The 15953-nt window shown below is 36.7% G+C and overlaps 2 protein-coding genes across 2 annotated transcripts in view; both read right to left on the bottom strand.

Moving 5' to 3' along the window:
- LOC114477825 (dual specificity testis-specific protein kinase 1-like) overlaps positions 1-6175 on the bottom strand; it is a 47857-nt gene extending 41682 nt beyond the window's left edge. The window contains exons 1-5 of the mRNA XM_028470448.1: positions 6074-6175; positions 3379-3543; positions 2457-2595; positions 2205-2312; positions 653-1906 (exon numbers count right to left, since the gene is read on the bottom strand). Of these exons, the coding sequence (XP_028326249.1) occupies positions 653-1906; positions 2205-2312; positions 2457-2595; positions 3379-3524 (1647 nt within the window). The 5' untranslated portion in view covers positions 3525-3543; positions 6074-6175. The remainder of the gene's footprint in view (positions 1-652; positions 1907-2204; positions 2313-2456; positions 2596-3378; positions 3544-6073) is intronic.
- A 3651-nt stretch (positions 6176-9826) lies between these two features.
- Positions 9827-15357, bottom strand: LOC114478644 (spindle assembly checkpoint kinase-like). The gene is made up of 5 exons (XM_028471838.1): positions 15256-15357; positions 13157-13321; positions 12234-12372; positions 11982-12089; positions 9827-11684 (listed from the first exon to the last, which is right to left on the bottom strand). The coding sequence occupies exons 2-5, from the start codon at positions 13300-13302 to the stop codon at positions 10761-10763; spliced, it is 1317 nt and encodes a 438-aa protein (XP_028327639.1). The 5' UTR covers positions 13303-13321; positions 15256-15357; the 3' UTR covers positions 9827-10760.
- Positions 15358-15953: the final 596 nt, after the last annotated feature.

The following is a 15953-nucleotide window of genomic DNA, read 5'->3' as shown; positions in this document are numbered from 1 at the left end:
GACGGATGTTCTTCCCCGCGTGGAGGCGTAAAAAGAGTTTGCACTGTACATTTCAAAGTGTTGGGCCACTCTTTTCGGCTCCGTTATTGGGTTCAAAAGGCCGCATAGTGGGGTTAGCTATGAACCTCAAAGTTGCTGGGGCAGTTATTTTGTAAACAGTTTGTGATAAAGAAACAGGCTCCTTGGTTAATTCCTGTTAGGAAGAGGGTCTTTAGGCTTGATGTGGTTTGGTTCCCTACATATACATGTATATGATATATACAGTACACTATAATGTGTTTTACTCCAGTTGTTTACTAGTAGTATTATTATTGACCATTTTTTTAACTTTTAGTTTTGTAACTAATAACCTCTGGATCTACAGAAGGACCCACTGTAAGTAAAAAAAGTTTTGTTAATTAATAACATCTAAGCTTACTTACTCAATTCTAGATGGCACTCCTGACCACCCCTTTTTCTGATAATTATGGTAATATTAATTATTATGATCATTATAACCTGTATTACCCGTACAAACTCAACTCAATCAGTCTTTGCAGTCTCACAACGAAAATGTGTCTTGCAAACGTTCTCAGTTCGTGTTATATGAGATATCATTATATTTGACTATCTTTCCTCCTTGGGTCACAACTTCCTTCTGCACCCATTTTACTCCCTCCCCATTTTTTTCCTCAAAACTACGAATCACCACCCTCCCTGTTGTCGGCAGATTGCAGGGATGATCCTTGGTGGCTTCTTTGTATAACTGCATTTTCATAAAGTCGTGTATAATATCTTGGCCACCTATTGGGGCGAGAGCCTGATTTTTGTTTTTGTCTTCAGCCTTGTTGAGGGAAGGAGAGGGGGGCAGGCCAGCTTTAGTGGGTAAAGGTTTTAAATCTGGTCTAGGTGTGCGTTCCCAATGAAAGATTGATGGAGACCCCTGCTTTGGAGGAGGATCCTTGTTAATTTGTGGTGAAGCCCTGTGCATAGGTGATGGAGATCCCCTTATTGGAGAAGGATCCATGGGTATAGGTGATGGAGATCTCCTTGTTGGAGAAGGATCCATGGGCATAGGTGATGGATATCTCCTTATTGGAGAAGGACCCATGGGCATAGGTGATGGAGATCTCTTTATTGGAGAAGAATTGATGGGCAAAGGTGATGGAGATCTCCTTATTGGAGAAGGATCCATGGGTATAGGTGATGGAGATCTGCTTATTGGAGAAGGATCCATGGGCATAGGTGATGGAGATCTCCTTATTGGAGAAGGAACAATGGGCATAGGTGATGGAGATCCCCTTATTGGAGAAGGATCGATGGGCATAGGTGATGGAGATCTCCTTATTGGAGAAGGAACCATGGGCATAGGTGATGGAGATCCCCTTATTGGAGAAGGATCAATGGGCATAGGTGATGGAGATCTCCTTATTGGAGAAGAATCCATGGGCATAGGTGTTGGATCCCTGGGTCCCCCTCTGTCCATTGGAGATGGGGACCTGTTTATGGCATAATTGGTGGGTGAAGGTGGTTTCAGGAGATCTTTTTTCACTGGTGGGCTTGCGACGATTCCTTTTCTTCCAGCCGATCTTATGTCATGTATGATTCCACCCATGGAGGCCCTCAGCGAGGGGTTGATGTCCACCATTCTACACACTGCCTTACAGAATGGTTGATCTTTAAGGTTCTCCTTGATCTTCTCAGGACAGACACTGGGTGTGTGGAGTCGAACCCGGGCACAAAGCTCAGCGATGATCTTGCCCACTGCCCAGACATCTGAACGTTGGTCTCTCTGGAAGCCCCTCTGCAGAACTTCAGGAGCTCCATAGGCTAGATTCCCCCCATCTTTAGCAGAGTTCTGACCACACCTGAAGAACTTTGCCAATCCCAGATCAATGATCACCGCTCTGTTTGTGGCATGTTCCACCTGAAGGACAAACAAGGAAAACATGTGCGAGATGTCACATTGAATATTTAACCCAAAGACAATAGCCAACATGAGGTTTAAGATAAAATATTGAAAAATGTTCAACAAAACCTTGAAAAAATGTATTAGACCCAGCAACAAAATAAAGATTTAGAAAGAAAAACAATTGTAAATCTTGAGCAAAATTCAATAAACCATGAACCATATCTATATGTTGCTGTTAATTCATAGAATATTGTTTTTTTGTTGTTTTTTTAGGTTTATATAAACATAGATAGTACACAAAATCTCCACTTACCATGATGTTATCAGGTTTGAGGTCTTGGTGGACGATATCTTTACAGTGAAGATAATACAGTCCTTCACACATTCCCACAATAATGGTAGCTTTATTTTCTTGAGTCAACTGTTGAAATAAATCCCATCAATTTTAATTGCTGACGAAACGGATTTCTTCCACAGATATACATACATTAAGGCTCCAGGCTAAAACTTGTCTCTAATGTTGTGAGGTTGTAGCATGCAACATGCACAGAACAAGCCACATTACCTTTACTTTAGACTGTGATGACTTGAAGATTGTTGTTTCTAAGTCTTCTCCAAAGATGAACTCTAGAGGAATGATCCATAGTCCCTTTGTAAGAGTTATGTTTCCCAGAAGTTTCACTATGTTGGGGTGTTGTGCCTTGCTAATAAAAGAAAAAAGGCAAGAAAGAAACATTTATAAATTCAACATTACAATTGGATGGTTGGATGGTGAACTGTTCGAACCTTTACGAAAAAGCTAAACTTTCTATTCCTTTTTGCTTTTCCCTTCAGGGGTCTGGACAGAAAATGATCTGCCTCCATCCAAGCCTATCCTCTTCTCTCACTTTAGCTGATTCATGTCCTCTCTCACTACATCCATAAATCTCCTCTTGGGTCTTCCTCATGGCCTCCTACCACCCAGAGTTGTCAGGAGGTATAGTCAATTCCCTCCTGAAAATCACACAACAGTCTTTCTTTTTTAGGTTTCCACTACGTTGTCCTCTGTTCTCCATCTGTCCTCTTCATCTTCCTCACCACCAGAGTCATCCTACACACCAGTGATCTATGCTGTCTGGTTACACTCTCACCTACCACTGCTTTGCAGTCACTGAACTCATGCCTTTCCTCTTCTCTCTCTGCTTATGAACACGCCTTCCTCCTCCCTTTCTTTGACCAACACTAATCCAATTTCCAACAGTACCCCGTAGGTCAACAGCACCAATGGCAGTCATTGTTAACCAGTGCCTCCACTGATCAGGTAGTAATTTGAGTAATTTGCATGTTTAGTTTGGCAAAGGTTTTACATCGGATCCCACTCCTGACACAACCCTCTGCTTTTATCTGGGCTTGGGACCACGACAAGCAGGACCCTTATGGCTGCATTGTGAAAATGATTAAGCTATCCAGCTCTTTTTACCTACACACAATTTCATAGAGCCACTTACTTGTACACATCACATTCCCTCTCCAGATCCTTCTTTTCTATAAGGTGCTGAGGAACTTTCTTTATGGCTGCCCAGGTATCATTGTACTTCTGCTTGTATATTTTTCCAAAACAGCCTTTTGCTATAGTTTGAGTGGAATACGCCATTCATGCAATGATGTAAGCGCTGGAAAAAAGAAAAAAGCTGTTATTGTAAGAGTTAATGAATGCATATCTCTTGTAAAATGTCAGTGTATAGCACAGATCATAGTGATTACGTTGTTTATTAATGATGTCAAATTTTACAGAACTGGTTTGTGATGCTTAATGAACATCTGGTAGACTCATGATACCAATAATCAAAACATTTTCATGACAATTATTTAGAAAAGTAAAAACGTAATTGCATGTACATGTCAACTGCACTCCCTCCCCCTTGATGGGGCTGTACCTGTCTCAGTGATTAGTGTTTTGGTCTAAACACTCAAATGTAACAGCAAATCCAGGAACAAGTTGCCTTTACAGAAACAAAATATGCTGGTTGAAGTTAAGAAACACTTCATACTTTGAATAACAGTGGTCTGCGCATGATATATGATCATGTTTGTGACACCTACGGATACCAAGCGGGGCAGAAAGAAGATAACTGTGCGTGGTTTTTACTATTGAAAAGACAGAAAGAAACAGACACAGATAGAGAGAGAGAGAACTGTTTACTAAACAAAGTCTACTAAACTTTGCTTCTTCATTGAAATTGTACTACTCTTGTCATCTGTCATCTGAGCACTTCAATAAAAAGATCAGGAAGACTTCACAAGGGTAAATCCCCAGTTGTATTGCATGCCAACTATTCTGAAGAAGGAATTTTGGCAAAAACTTCAGCAAAACAATTGTTTTACAACTATGAACGGTTTGGTTGTTTGGTTAATGGTGCAAAGCTTTTGTTACTGCCCCACAGCTGGCTCCTCAGGCAGGTGACCAAAGTATTATGCTTATACTATTCAACTTCCATGTAACCACAGGGAAACTCCCTCAGGCCAACTTGTTCCTGGTAGCAGTTTCCTAATGATTCTTGGGAATCTTGAAACCTTAATCTTCTTCAAAGATTAAGGTTTTAAATAACATTTAGGCTTGCTGTAATAACACACATTTACATTTTAAAATCTCTGGTGACTAAAAGCACAGTAAATTAAAGTTGTATTTTGATCAGTACACAAATGTTGTTTGCTTAACACACTTAACACTAAACACATTGCCTGGGATATCCCTATGTTATGCAAAACAATAGAAAAGGTGAGTCACATGTCATAATGAGAACAAAGATTCTCCAAAAGCGTATCATGTGACAGAGCATGGACCTGTGGTTAAACTAACAAACACCTCCGAACAAGAGAGAGACTTTGAGAAACAAGGTTTGGATCACTGCTAATTAGGGATGTAACGATCCACTCAAATCCCGATACGATTCGATTCAAGATACTGGGTTCACGATACGATTTTCTCACGATTTATTTTACAAAATGGGAATGTTGAGAAATGACTGAAAAATATTCCTTTATTTTTTGGGGGAAAATAATAGACTATTTTCCTTTTATTTTTCATTGTCAAAAGAATCCCTTGATAAACTATTCAAAAAAAAATGCAATTTAACTGAAAAGAAATCTTGAATGAAATAAATAAAGGAATAATACAAATGAAGAAGAAACCTATTAATTTAAATTCTGGTTCTATAGTAAACAATTCAAAACTGCATAATAGTTCTTTTTCTTTTTAAAAGTGCAACTGAAAATGTATTTTGTGCCTAAACAATTGGACTTTAAAAAAAACAAAAAAAACCCAGTCATTTTACTGTATTTACGTCAGATATTTGTTTAGACCAGCAGAGGGCACTGGTAACCCAGTGGTCGGTTGGCATGCAGTTATTCCACCAGTGAAGAAGAGAAGCTATGCTAGCAGACAGAGCTAATAGAAAAACGTGACTTTTACAGATATTCACGTAATATTACAGATATTCTTTCGGTGCTAAAGGGGTAAAGAATCATTTATGAGCATGTTTAACAGTAAATGGCGGCCAGAAAGAAAATAGTAGCAGATTCCGCCCGTCACGTCCGCTTCTGGAAGGATTCATATATAGCGCCCTCTGATGTTTAAAAAAAGTACTGCGATTCAATTTTCAGAGCATCGATGTGAACCGTGGTACCTATGAATCGAGTTTTAACTGCCTTACGATTAATCGTTACATCCCTACTGCTAATCGAAATCTAAAGAAACAACTCTTTAAGAAACAAATCTGCCTGCGTCATGGGTCAGGTTACTGTTAGACTTACCAGCACTAGTCTTCTACTTTTGCAGATTGTAAATTTAAGAGAAAAGATGGCCATTCAACGACATGGCAGAGCAGCTTTCCCACAATAATCTACACTTATCTTTGAATGAGATCAAATCGTTGACAAAATGGTAAAACCGCAAAGAAAAGAAGAAAAGAAAGGCTTTTCCGAACACTCGATCAATTTAAAGGAAAAATCACATTTAAATTCAAGAACACAAGAGCACTGAAAACAGAAATATCTTATTGACTAGTAGATTCAAGGCCATTGCATCACATAGAACAATTTATCATTAAACTACATTCAGTTAAACCCAATATCTTAAAAAAACAATCTGGTTTCATCTGCATTACTTTATTCTGTAAGTGTATACTTCTATTTATCTCTTACCTGTTAAGAAGAGAGCATCTGCTTCAGGTCTGAACAAGCCGACTATTTGAGCTTCTTTATACCTGTTCTGATCTCATCTGATCTGTGAATTCTGTAGAAGTCCACGCCCCATCTGAGGATGAATGACTGGAAAAACAGACAAAGGGAAAAACTAATCTATGACAGCAGTGTGTCAGAAAGAGAAAGAAATCTAAATGGGGTGGGAATAAGTTAGAAGTGGACTAAAAAAAAAAACTACCTACACTGTAATTCCAAATAAGTTTCCAGGATTCAAACGAAATGAGGCAATCGATTGCCTAACTTAAAAGTCAAAAATATCCAGAATTTGAAATGTTGAATGACTGGCTACTTGTACTTTTTTTAAATTATTTTTTTGTTGTTAAATTAAAGTGCCATATGAATTAGGTTTATTTTTAATTAATCCCTATTTCAAACAACAGAAATAACAGGACTTTATCATTCTTAGCATGTAATTATTACTTAATTCTATTAAGTTGTACCTAAGATGTGTTTTGAAATGACGCTTACTTATAAACAAATATAGTTCTATTTACTTAAAAAATATTACCGGTATTTAAGGTTACTCAAAAAGGAAGGTCATGTTACACCAACATGACACAATTAAGTTAGTAGAACTTAATCAATAACAGTAACTTATATATTCCGCCAATAATTTAGAACATTTTTGTTATGGCAGCATCCTATACCATTATATTAGACATTAATAGCAACTGTACTTTTCTTATTTAGATTTTTAATGTGTGATTCATTAGTAACTTTTGTAAATGTAACTGCTTAATTATTTTTGTTTCTGGGTTCATCATGACCATAAGTACGGTAGTATTGGTAGCTCTTTGGACAAATGAATGAATTGGACTATTTAAAAGTCAAATCTTGCACCAAATGTTCAATTGGAACAAGGAAAACCTCAATGAAGCTACTTTTGACAAGTGACAAAGTATTTGCTACTTAAGTAGTTTTTTGTGGTATTTGTGCTTTAATTGAGTTTTTTTTTTTTTTTTAACTTTTACTCCTTACTTTTATGAACAAATATCTGTACGTTCCACTTTTAAGTCCTTTCAACGATGACGTCACAATGTAAAAAGACGCACAATTTTGGTATTTTGAGCTTTTTTCTGTTGGGTAGGTCCCTTAGTTTTATGGTTAACATTTTCAAGTTTTTAAAAATTTTAAACTTAAAGCTGCTCTAATTTTAATTGAGTATTTGCAATTTTTTTTGTCTTAAAACATTTTATTTACAAATTGTATTTATTTTGAGTGCTAAATTCTCTAGAAATTCAAAGGTAACAGATTTAACTTGTTTCCAAGTACCAGTTTACTATAAGTTCTTTAAAAAAAATGTAACTTGGTGGTTTAAAAACCTGACATTTAGTAGCATGTACTTTTTACTTCAACCCAAGTAAGGGAGCAAATTTGATACTTTAACTTTTACCAGAGTCATTTTCTATTTATTCAAGTATGTACTTTAAGTTGAGTATACTGAAGACTAGTATTTTGCCACATCTGCTTTTTCTTCACTATATTTTTGGCATTTAAGTGAATTTTAACTTTTGTTTGCCTCAAAGATGAACTGTTAAAGTATTTACTTTGCCATGTAATTTGACAAAAGTAGTTGTGTGTGAAAGTTCTTGTTATTCTGGGACATTTTCCAACTTTGATTTCATTGCAGGTCTGTCAGGTTCTGCAGATGATTTCCTGCGAAGAACGTTATATCACTTCCTCAGGGTTATCAGCAGAGGTGGCAAAAGTACTAAATAGGGCTGGACAATTTTGCCTGAAAAAAAAATGAGACCTGCTGGGTTCATACCTGACTAACATCTAACTGATGGATTCTGGATCAAACCCATTCACACATTTATACACCAGTACCAGCAGCAGAACTTTAAAGTCTATTCTGAGGCTGACTGGGAGTTAAGGATGTAACGATTCATTCAACTCCCGATACGATTCGATTCGCGATACTTGGTTGACGATACGATTCTCTCACAATTTATTTTACAAAATGAGACTGTAGACAAATGATGACTGAAAATTATTCCTTTATTTTTTTGGGGAAAAAAAATAGAAAATACTATACTATTTTCCTTTTATTTTTCATTGTCAAAAGAATCCCTTGATAAACTATTCAAATCAATGCAATTTAACTATAAATAAATTATGAATGAAATTAATAAAGGAATAATACAAATGAAGAAGAAACCTAATAATTTAAATTCTGGTTTTATAGTAAACCATGCAAAACTGCATAATAGTTATTTTTCTTTTAAATGTGCAACTGAAAATGTATTTTGTGCCTAAACAATTGGACTTAAAAAACAAACAAACAGTCTTTGCACTGTTTTTACGTCAGATATTAGTTTGGACCAGCAGAGGGCGCTGGCAACCCAGTGGGCGGTTGGCATGTAGATATTCCAGCAGTGAAGAAGAGATGCTATACGCTAGCAGACAGAGCTATTAGAAAAACGTGACTTTTACAGATATTCACATAGTATTACAGATATTCTTTCGGTGCTAAAGCGGTAAAGAATCATTTATGAACATGTTTAAGAGTAGAAGGCGGCCAGAAAGAAAGTAGTCGCAGATTGCCCCCGCCGCCTACACTGATGGAAGGAAAAAGATATAGCGCCCTTTGCTGTTTAAAAAAAGTATTGCGATTCAATTTTCAGAGCATCAATGTTAATCGTGACACTTATGAATCGATTTTTAACTGCCTTACGATGAATCGTTACATCCCTACAGGTGACCTGATTTCATCATACAAAGCAGACTGTAGCCACATTCCCCACTACAACATGATCATTTTGTTTCCCACCCCTGCATTTACATTTAAAATTCACACCATCCCCACATGACTAAGATGTACACAAACCAGCTTTCACTTCCTGTTTTTTTTCCCCATCATGATCTTTTTCCCCATGATGATTTTTTCTGTCTCAAAACATTCAAGTGGTAGCCTATTGTATTTCCTGGGACAATATTAAAAAATGCATGTTAAAGTTTATAATAATATAAATAGGTCTAATAGGAAAAGTTTTATCCTGTTCTGCTCTTCATAAGATATTTGATATTTGCTCTGCATGCAACCAAAATGTAGAATTTCAGTTCATTTTTACGTTTGTCCACTAAGGATACCAAGTGTGATGCATGGCTGAAAATGAAAATCCAAGTCCCCCCTTTTTCTGACTATAACGTTTTGCTTAGAAAACTATTTAAAAACAACTATAGATCATAATTATGGAATTAATGAGTGAAAAACAAACATTTTAAAGAATCTAATTTTGTAAATGTGTAGAAAGAAACACTACTGCAGTAGTTCCCAACCTTACTGGGAACGTGACCCCATTTTGGTATCAAGAATTTCTGGTGACCGCAAAAACATTTTCTTTTTCCTACAATTAGTTTTTGATCATGTTTGTGCTCAGATTTGTATTTTTCCTGCATTGTAGTTGAACTAGATTTATATTTCACAAAGTGAAAGTATATAAATACAGTTGTTTAAGATTGTCTGTTGTTTTAATGTTTTTTTTTTTTAAAGAATAATAATTTAAAAAATTCAAAAATCGATTTTCATTTTCAAAATGTGAGTCATGCAAACTTTCTCAGTTGTTGTTAAATTTGACCACATTATACCTCAGTTCACCATTTCCTTCTGCACGCACTTTCCGCACCACCACCATCCCAGCGTACAGATCATGTAGTGACGTGTGTCAGTTTACTAATGAGGTAGCAGAATCAAATCAAATCAATCTTTATTCATTAAAAATACATCTGTGCACATACAACAGTACACTCATGAAACAGAAACTGAAGGCAAAGGTTAATTTATATCATTTAGAAAACATCCAAGTTTGAGCATAGCATTATTTAGCATTAGTTTATTGTATTTAAATCATTTATTTTGACTAAAGCGGTCCTGACTGAGAAACATAAAATCAAGTTGGAAACCAAGTTTGAAGGAGTTTGAAGTCAAATTATTAAAAAATTAAAAAAAATTGTAAAAAAACAGTAAAGAAAAGGAGAGCTTTCACCTTTGATTTGAAAATGTTCATATGAGATACCGACCATAAATAAAATCTAAATTGTTTTTTTTGTGCAAACAATGCTTGGTGCTTTTGTTGCACTAAAAATAGTAGATTGGCCAAGGTGCTTGTGCTTGAGCAGACATTTTGATAAAGGTGGCTTTTCAAACTAAAACTCTTTGATGATCTTTTTTTAAAAAAATTCATTTTACCTTTGTGCAAAACTCTCACAACATGCACAACACATCTCAATTTTATATACACACTTCGTATATTGCATTCAAATAAGTTGTATATATGATGTATACAGTATACTATAATATGTTTTTCTCCAGTTTTTTTACTAGTAGTATTATTATTGACCATTTTTTTAACTTTTAGTTTTTTATGCAAAATATGCTTGTACAATAGCAATAACTAATAACCTCTGGATCTACAGAAGGACCCACTGTAAGTAAAAAAATTTTGTTAATTAATAACATTTAAGCTTACTTGCTCATTTCTAGATGGCACTTCTGACCACCCCTTTTTCTAATCACTACGGTAATATAAATTATTATGATCATTATAACCTGTATTACCCGTACAAACTCAACTCAATCAGTCTTTGCAGTCTCGCAAAGAAAAAGTGAGTCTTGCAAACATTCTCAGTTCGTGTTATATGAGATATCATTATATTTGATTATTTTTCCTTCTTGGGTCACTACTTCCTTCTGCATCCATTTTCCTCCCTCCCCATTTTTTTCCTCGTAGCTACGAATCACCACCTTCCCTGTTGTCGGCAGATTGCAGGGAAGATCCTTGGTGGCTTCTTTGTATAACTGCATTTTCATAAAGTCGGGTGTAATATCTTGGCCACCTATTAGGGCGAGAGCCTGATTTTTGTTTTTGTCTTCAGCCTTGTTGAGGGAAGGAGAGGGGGCCAGGCCAGCTTTAGTGGGTAAAGGTTTTAAATCTGGTCTGGGTGTGCGTTCCCAATGAAAGATTGGTGGACACCCCTGCTTTGGAGGAGGATCCTTGTTAATTTGTGGTGAAGCCCTGTGCATAGGTGATGGAGATCTCCTTATTGGAGAAGGATCCATGGGCATAGGTGTTGGATCCCTGTTAAATCGGGTTCCCCCTCTGTCCATTGGAGATGGGGACCTGTTTATGGCATTATTGGTGGGTGAAGGTGGTTTCAGGAGATCTTTTTTCACTGGTGGGCTTGCGACGATTCCTTTTCCTCCAGCCGATCTTATGTCATGTATGATTCCACCCATGGAGGCCCTCAGCGAGGGGTTGATGTCCACCATTCTACACACTGCCTTACAGTATGGTTGATCTTTGAGGGTCTCCTTGATCTTCTCAGGACAGACACTGAGTGTGGGGAGTCGAACCCGGGCACAAAGCTCAGCGATGATCTTGCCCATTGCCCAGACATCTGAACGCTGGTCTCTCTGGGAGCCCCTCCGCAGAACTTCAGGAGCTCCATAAGCTTCATTCCCCATATCCACAGCAGAGTTCAGACCACACCTGAAGAACTTTGCCAATCCCAGATCAATGATCACCGCTCTGTTTGTGGCATGTTCCACCTGAAGGACAAACAAGGAAAACATGTGCAAGATGTCACATTGAATATTTAACCCAAAGACAATAGCCAACATGAGGTTTAAGCAAAAATATTTAAAAATTTTCAACAAAACCTTGAAAAAATGTATTAGACTCAGCAACAAAATAAAGATTTAGAAAGAAAAACAATTGTAAAACTTGAGCAACATTCAATAAACCATGAATCATATCTATATGTTGCTGTTAATTCATAGAATATTGTTTTTTTTTGTTTATTTAGGTTTATATAAACATAGATAGTACACAAAATCTCCACTTACCATGATGTTATCAGGTTTGAGGTCTTGGTGGACGATATCTTTACAGTGAAGATAATACAGTCCTTCACACATTCCCACAATAATGGTTGCTTTATTTTCTTGAGTCAACTGTTGAAATAAATCCCAATAATTTTAACTGCTGACGAAACGGATTTCTTCCACAGATATACATACATTAAGGCTCCAGGCTAAAACTTGTCTCTAATGTTGTGAGGTTGTAGCATGCAACATGCACAGAACAAGCCACATTACCTTTACTTTAGACCGTGATGACTTGAAGATTGTTGTTTCTAAGTCTTCTCCAAAGATGAACTCTAGAGGAATGATCCATAGTCCCTTTGTAAGAGTTATGTTTCCCAGAAGTTTCACTATGTTGGGGTGTTGTGCCTTGCTAATAAAAGAAAAAAAGGCAAGAGTGAAACATTTATAAATTCAACATTACAATTGGATGGTTGGATGGTGAACTGTTCGAACCTTTACGAAAAAGCTAAACTTTCTATTCCTTTTTGCTTTTCCCTTCAGGGGTCTGGACAGAAAATGATCTGCCTCCATCCAAGCCTATCCTCTTCTCTCACTTTAGCTGATTCATGTCCTCTCTCACTACATCCATAAATCTCCTCTTGGGTCTTCCTCAAGGCCTCCTACCACCCAGAGTTGTCAGGAGGTATAGTCATTTCCCTCCTGAAAATCACACAACAGTCTTTCTTTTTTAGGTTTCCACTACGTTGTCCTCTGTTCTCCATCTGTCCTCTTCATCTTCCTCACCACCAGAGTCATCCTACACACCAGTGATCTATGCTGTCTGGTTACACTCTCACCTACCACTGCTTTGCAGTCACTGAACTCATGCCTTTCCTCTTCTCTCTCTGCTTATGAACACCCCTTCCTCCTCCCTTTCTTTGACCAACACTAATCCAATTTCCAACAGTACCCCGTAGGTCAACAGCACCAATGGCAGTCATTGTTAACCAGTGCCTCCACTGATCAGGTAGTAATTTGAGTAATTTGCATGTTTAGTTTAGCAAAGGTTTTACATCGGATCCCACTCCTGACACAACCCTCTGCTTTTATCTGGGCTTGGGACCACGACAAGCAGGACCCTTATGGCTGCATTGTGAAAATGATTAAGCTATCCAGCTCTTTTTACCTACACACAATTTCATAGAGCCACTTACTTGTACACATCACATTCCCTCTCCAGATCCTTCCTATCAATAAAGTTCTGAGGAACTTTCTTTATGGCTGCCCAGGTATCATTGTACTTCTGCTTGTATATTTTTCCAAAACAGCCTTTTGCTATAGTTTGAGTGGAATACGCCATTCATGCAATGATGTAAGCGCTGGAAAAAAGAAAAAAGCTGTTATTGTAAGAGTTAATGAATGCATATCTCTTGTAAAATGTCAGTGTATAGCACAGATCATAGTGATTACGTTGTTTAATAATGATGTCAAATTTTACAGAACTGGTTTGTGATGCTTAATGAACATCTGGTAGACTCATGATACCAATAATCAAAACATTTTCATGACAATTATTTAGAAAAGTAAAAACGTAATTGCATGTACATGTCAACTGCACTCCCTCCCCCTTGATGGGGCTGTACTTGTCTCAGTGGTTAGTGTTTTGGTCTAAACACTTAAATTTAACACAGCAAATCCAGGAACAAGTTGCCTTTACAGAAACAAAATATGCTGGTTGAAGTTAAGAAACACTTCATGCTTTGAATAACAGTGGTCTGATCATGATCATGTTTGTGACACCTATGGATACCAAGGGGGGCATAAAGAAGATAACTGTGTGGTTTTTACTATTGAAAAGACAGAAAGAAACAGACACAGATAGAGAGAGAGAGAACTGACAGAAACACAGACATTGAGGAACACAGACGTATGAATCCCTCTGTCCACCTGCGTGGGAGCAAAGTCTACTAAACTTTGCTTCTTCATTGAAATTGTACTACTCTTGTCATCTGTCATCTGAGCACTTCAATAACAAGATCAGGAAGACTTCACAAGGGTAAATCCCCAGTTGTATTGCATGCCAACTATTCTGAAGAAGGAATTTTGGCAAACACTTCAGCAAAAAAGTTGTTTTACAAGCATGACTGGTTTGGTTAATGGTGCAAAGCTTGTGTTACTGCCCCACAGCTGGCTCCTCAGGCAGGTGACCAAAGTATTATGCTTATACTAAGAGGACACTTTTTGTTAAATGAATTCACGTCGACCCACACTTTGGGTGTTGTGTTTGTTTATGGGTCCAACTTAACAACCCTAACAGTTTTATAATTTAGGGATTAGGGCTGGGTGATATATCGAGATTCAAGATGTATCGAGTTTTCTATTTTGGCGATATAGAAAACTATAATATTTCATATATATATATACTGTATATACATATATAATAGCTTAATATGTATCATAATACTAGTTTTAGGAGTCGCTGCTTTTACTTATCAGAACAACATGTAGAGCTAGATGGATTAATGAGTGTCACATATTGTGCAGCTGTTGGTTAATAAATGTCCCTGTGTAGCATTTTGCATCAGCAAATTTAACCCAGAATTGTCTTTCTGGTCAGACTTTATTTGATAAAATTATCTAGATTTATATCGCATATCACCATTTTGTGAAAATATATTGAGATATGAGTTTTAGTCCATATCGTCCAGCCCAGGAATGTTCGCAGCATTTCATTGTTAATAAAGGTCGACCTACCAGATTCTAATCACATAATTGTATTTAGTAAGTGGTTGATAAGTGGCTATTTTAGATTTATTGTACACCTATCTTAAAATATAAGGAATACTGGAGTTTGGTTGGGCAGGTGGGACGGCTGGTAGTGGGCGCCAGAAAATTTCCCTTATTTTCAAATCCAAAACTTGACAGATATGCTTAGTCTTCTACTTTTGAAGATTGTAAATTTAAGAGAAAAGATGGCCATTCAACGACATGGCAGAGCAGCTTTCCCACAATAATCCACACTTATCTTTGAATGAAATCAAATCGTTGACAAAATGGTAAAACCGCAAAGAAAAGAAGAAAAAAGGCTTTTCCGAACACTTGATTAGTTTAAAGGAAAAATCACATTTAAATTCAAGAACACAAGAGCACTGAAAACAGAAATATCTTATTGACTAGTAGATTCAAGGCCATTGCATCACATAGAATGATTTATCGTTAAACTACATTCAGTTAAAATCAATATCTTAAAAAACAATCTGGTTTCATCTGCATTACTTTATTCTGTAAGTGTATACTTCTATTTATCTCTTACCTGTTAAGAAGAGAGCATCTGCTTCAGGTCTGAACAAGCCGACTATTTGAGCTTCTTTATACCTGTTCTGATCTCATCTGATCTGTGAATTCTGTAGAAGTCCACGCCCCATCTGAGGATGAATGACTGGAAAAACAAGAAAAGGGAAAAACTAATCTATGACAGCAGTGTGTCAGAAAGAGAAAGAAATCTAAATGGGGTGGGAATAAGTTAGAAGTGGACTAAAAAAAAAAAATAACTACACTGTAATTCCAAATAAGTTTCCAGGATTCAAACAAAATGAGGCAATCGATTGCCTAACTTAAAAGTCAAAAATTTCCAGAATTTGAAATGTTGAATGGCTGGCTACTTGTAGTAGAACTTAATCAATAACAGTAACTTTTATATTTCTCCAATAATTTAGAACATTTTTGTTATGGCAGCATCCTATACCATTATATTAGACATTAATAGCAACTGTACTTTTCTTATTTATATTTTTAATGTGTGATTCATTGTTAACTTTTGTAAATGTAACTGCTTAATTATTTTTGTTTCTGGGTTCATCATGACCATAAGTACGGTAGTATTGGTAGCTCTTTGGACAAATGAATGAATTGGACTATTTAAAAGTCAAATCTTGCACCAAATGTTCAATTGGAACAAGGAAAACCTCAATGAAGCTACTTTTGACAAGTAACAAAGTACAAATACTTTAA

The sequence above is a fragment of the Gouania willdenowi genome, chromosome 16, assembly GCF_900634775.1.
Source record: "Gouania willdenowi chromosome 16, fGouWil2.1, whole genome shotgun sequence".
Lineage (NCBI taxonomy): Eukaryota > Metazoa > Chordata > Actinopteri > Blenniiformes > Gobiesocidae > Gouania > Gouania willdenowi.
Note: the sequence above shows the minus strand (reverse complement) of the source record. Positions and strands in the feature narration are given on the sequence as shown.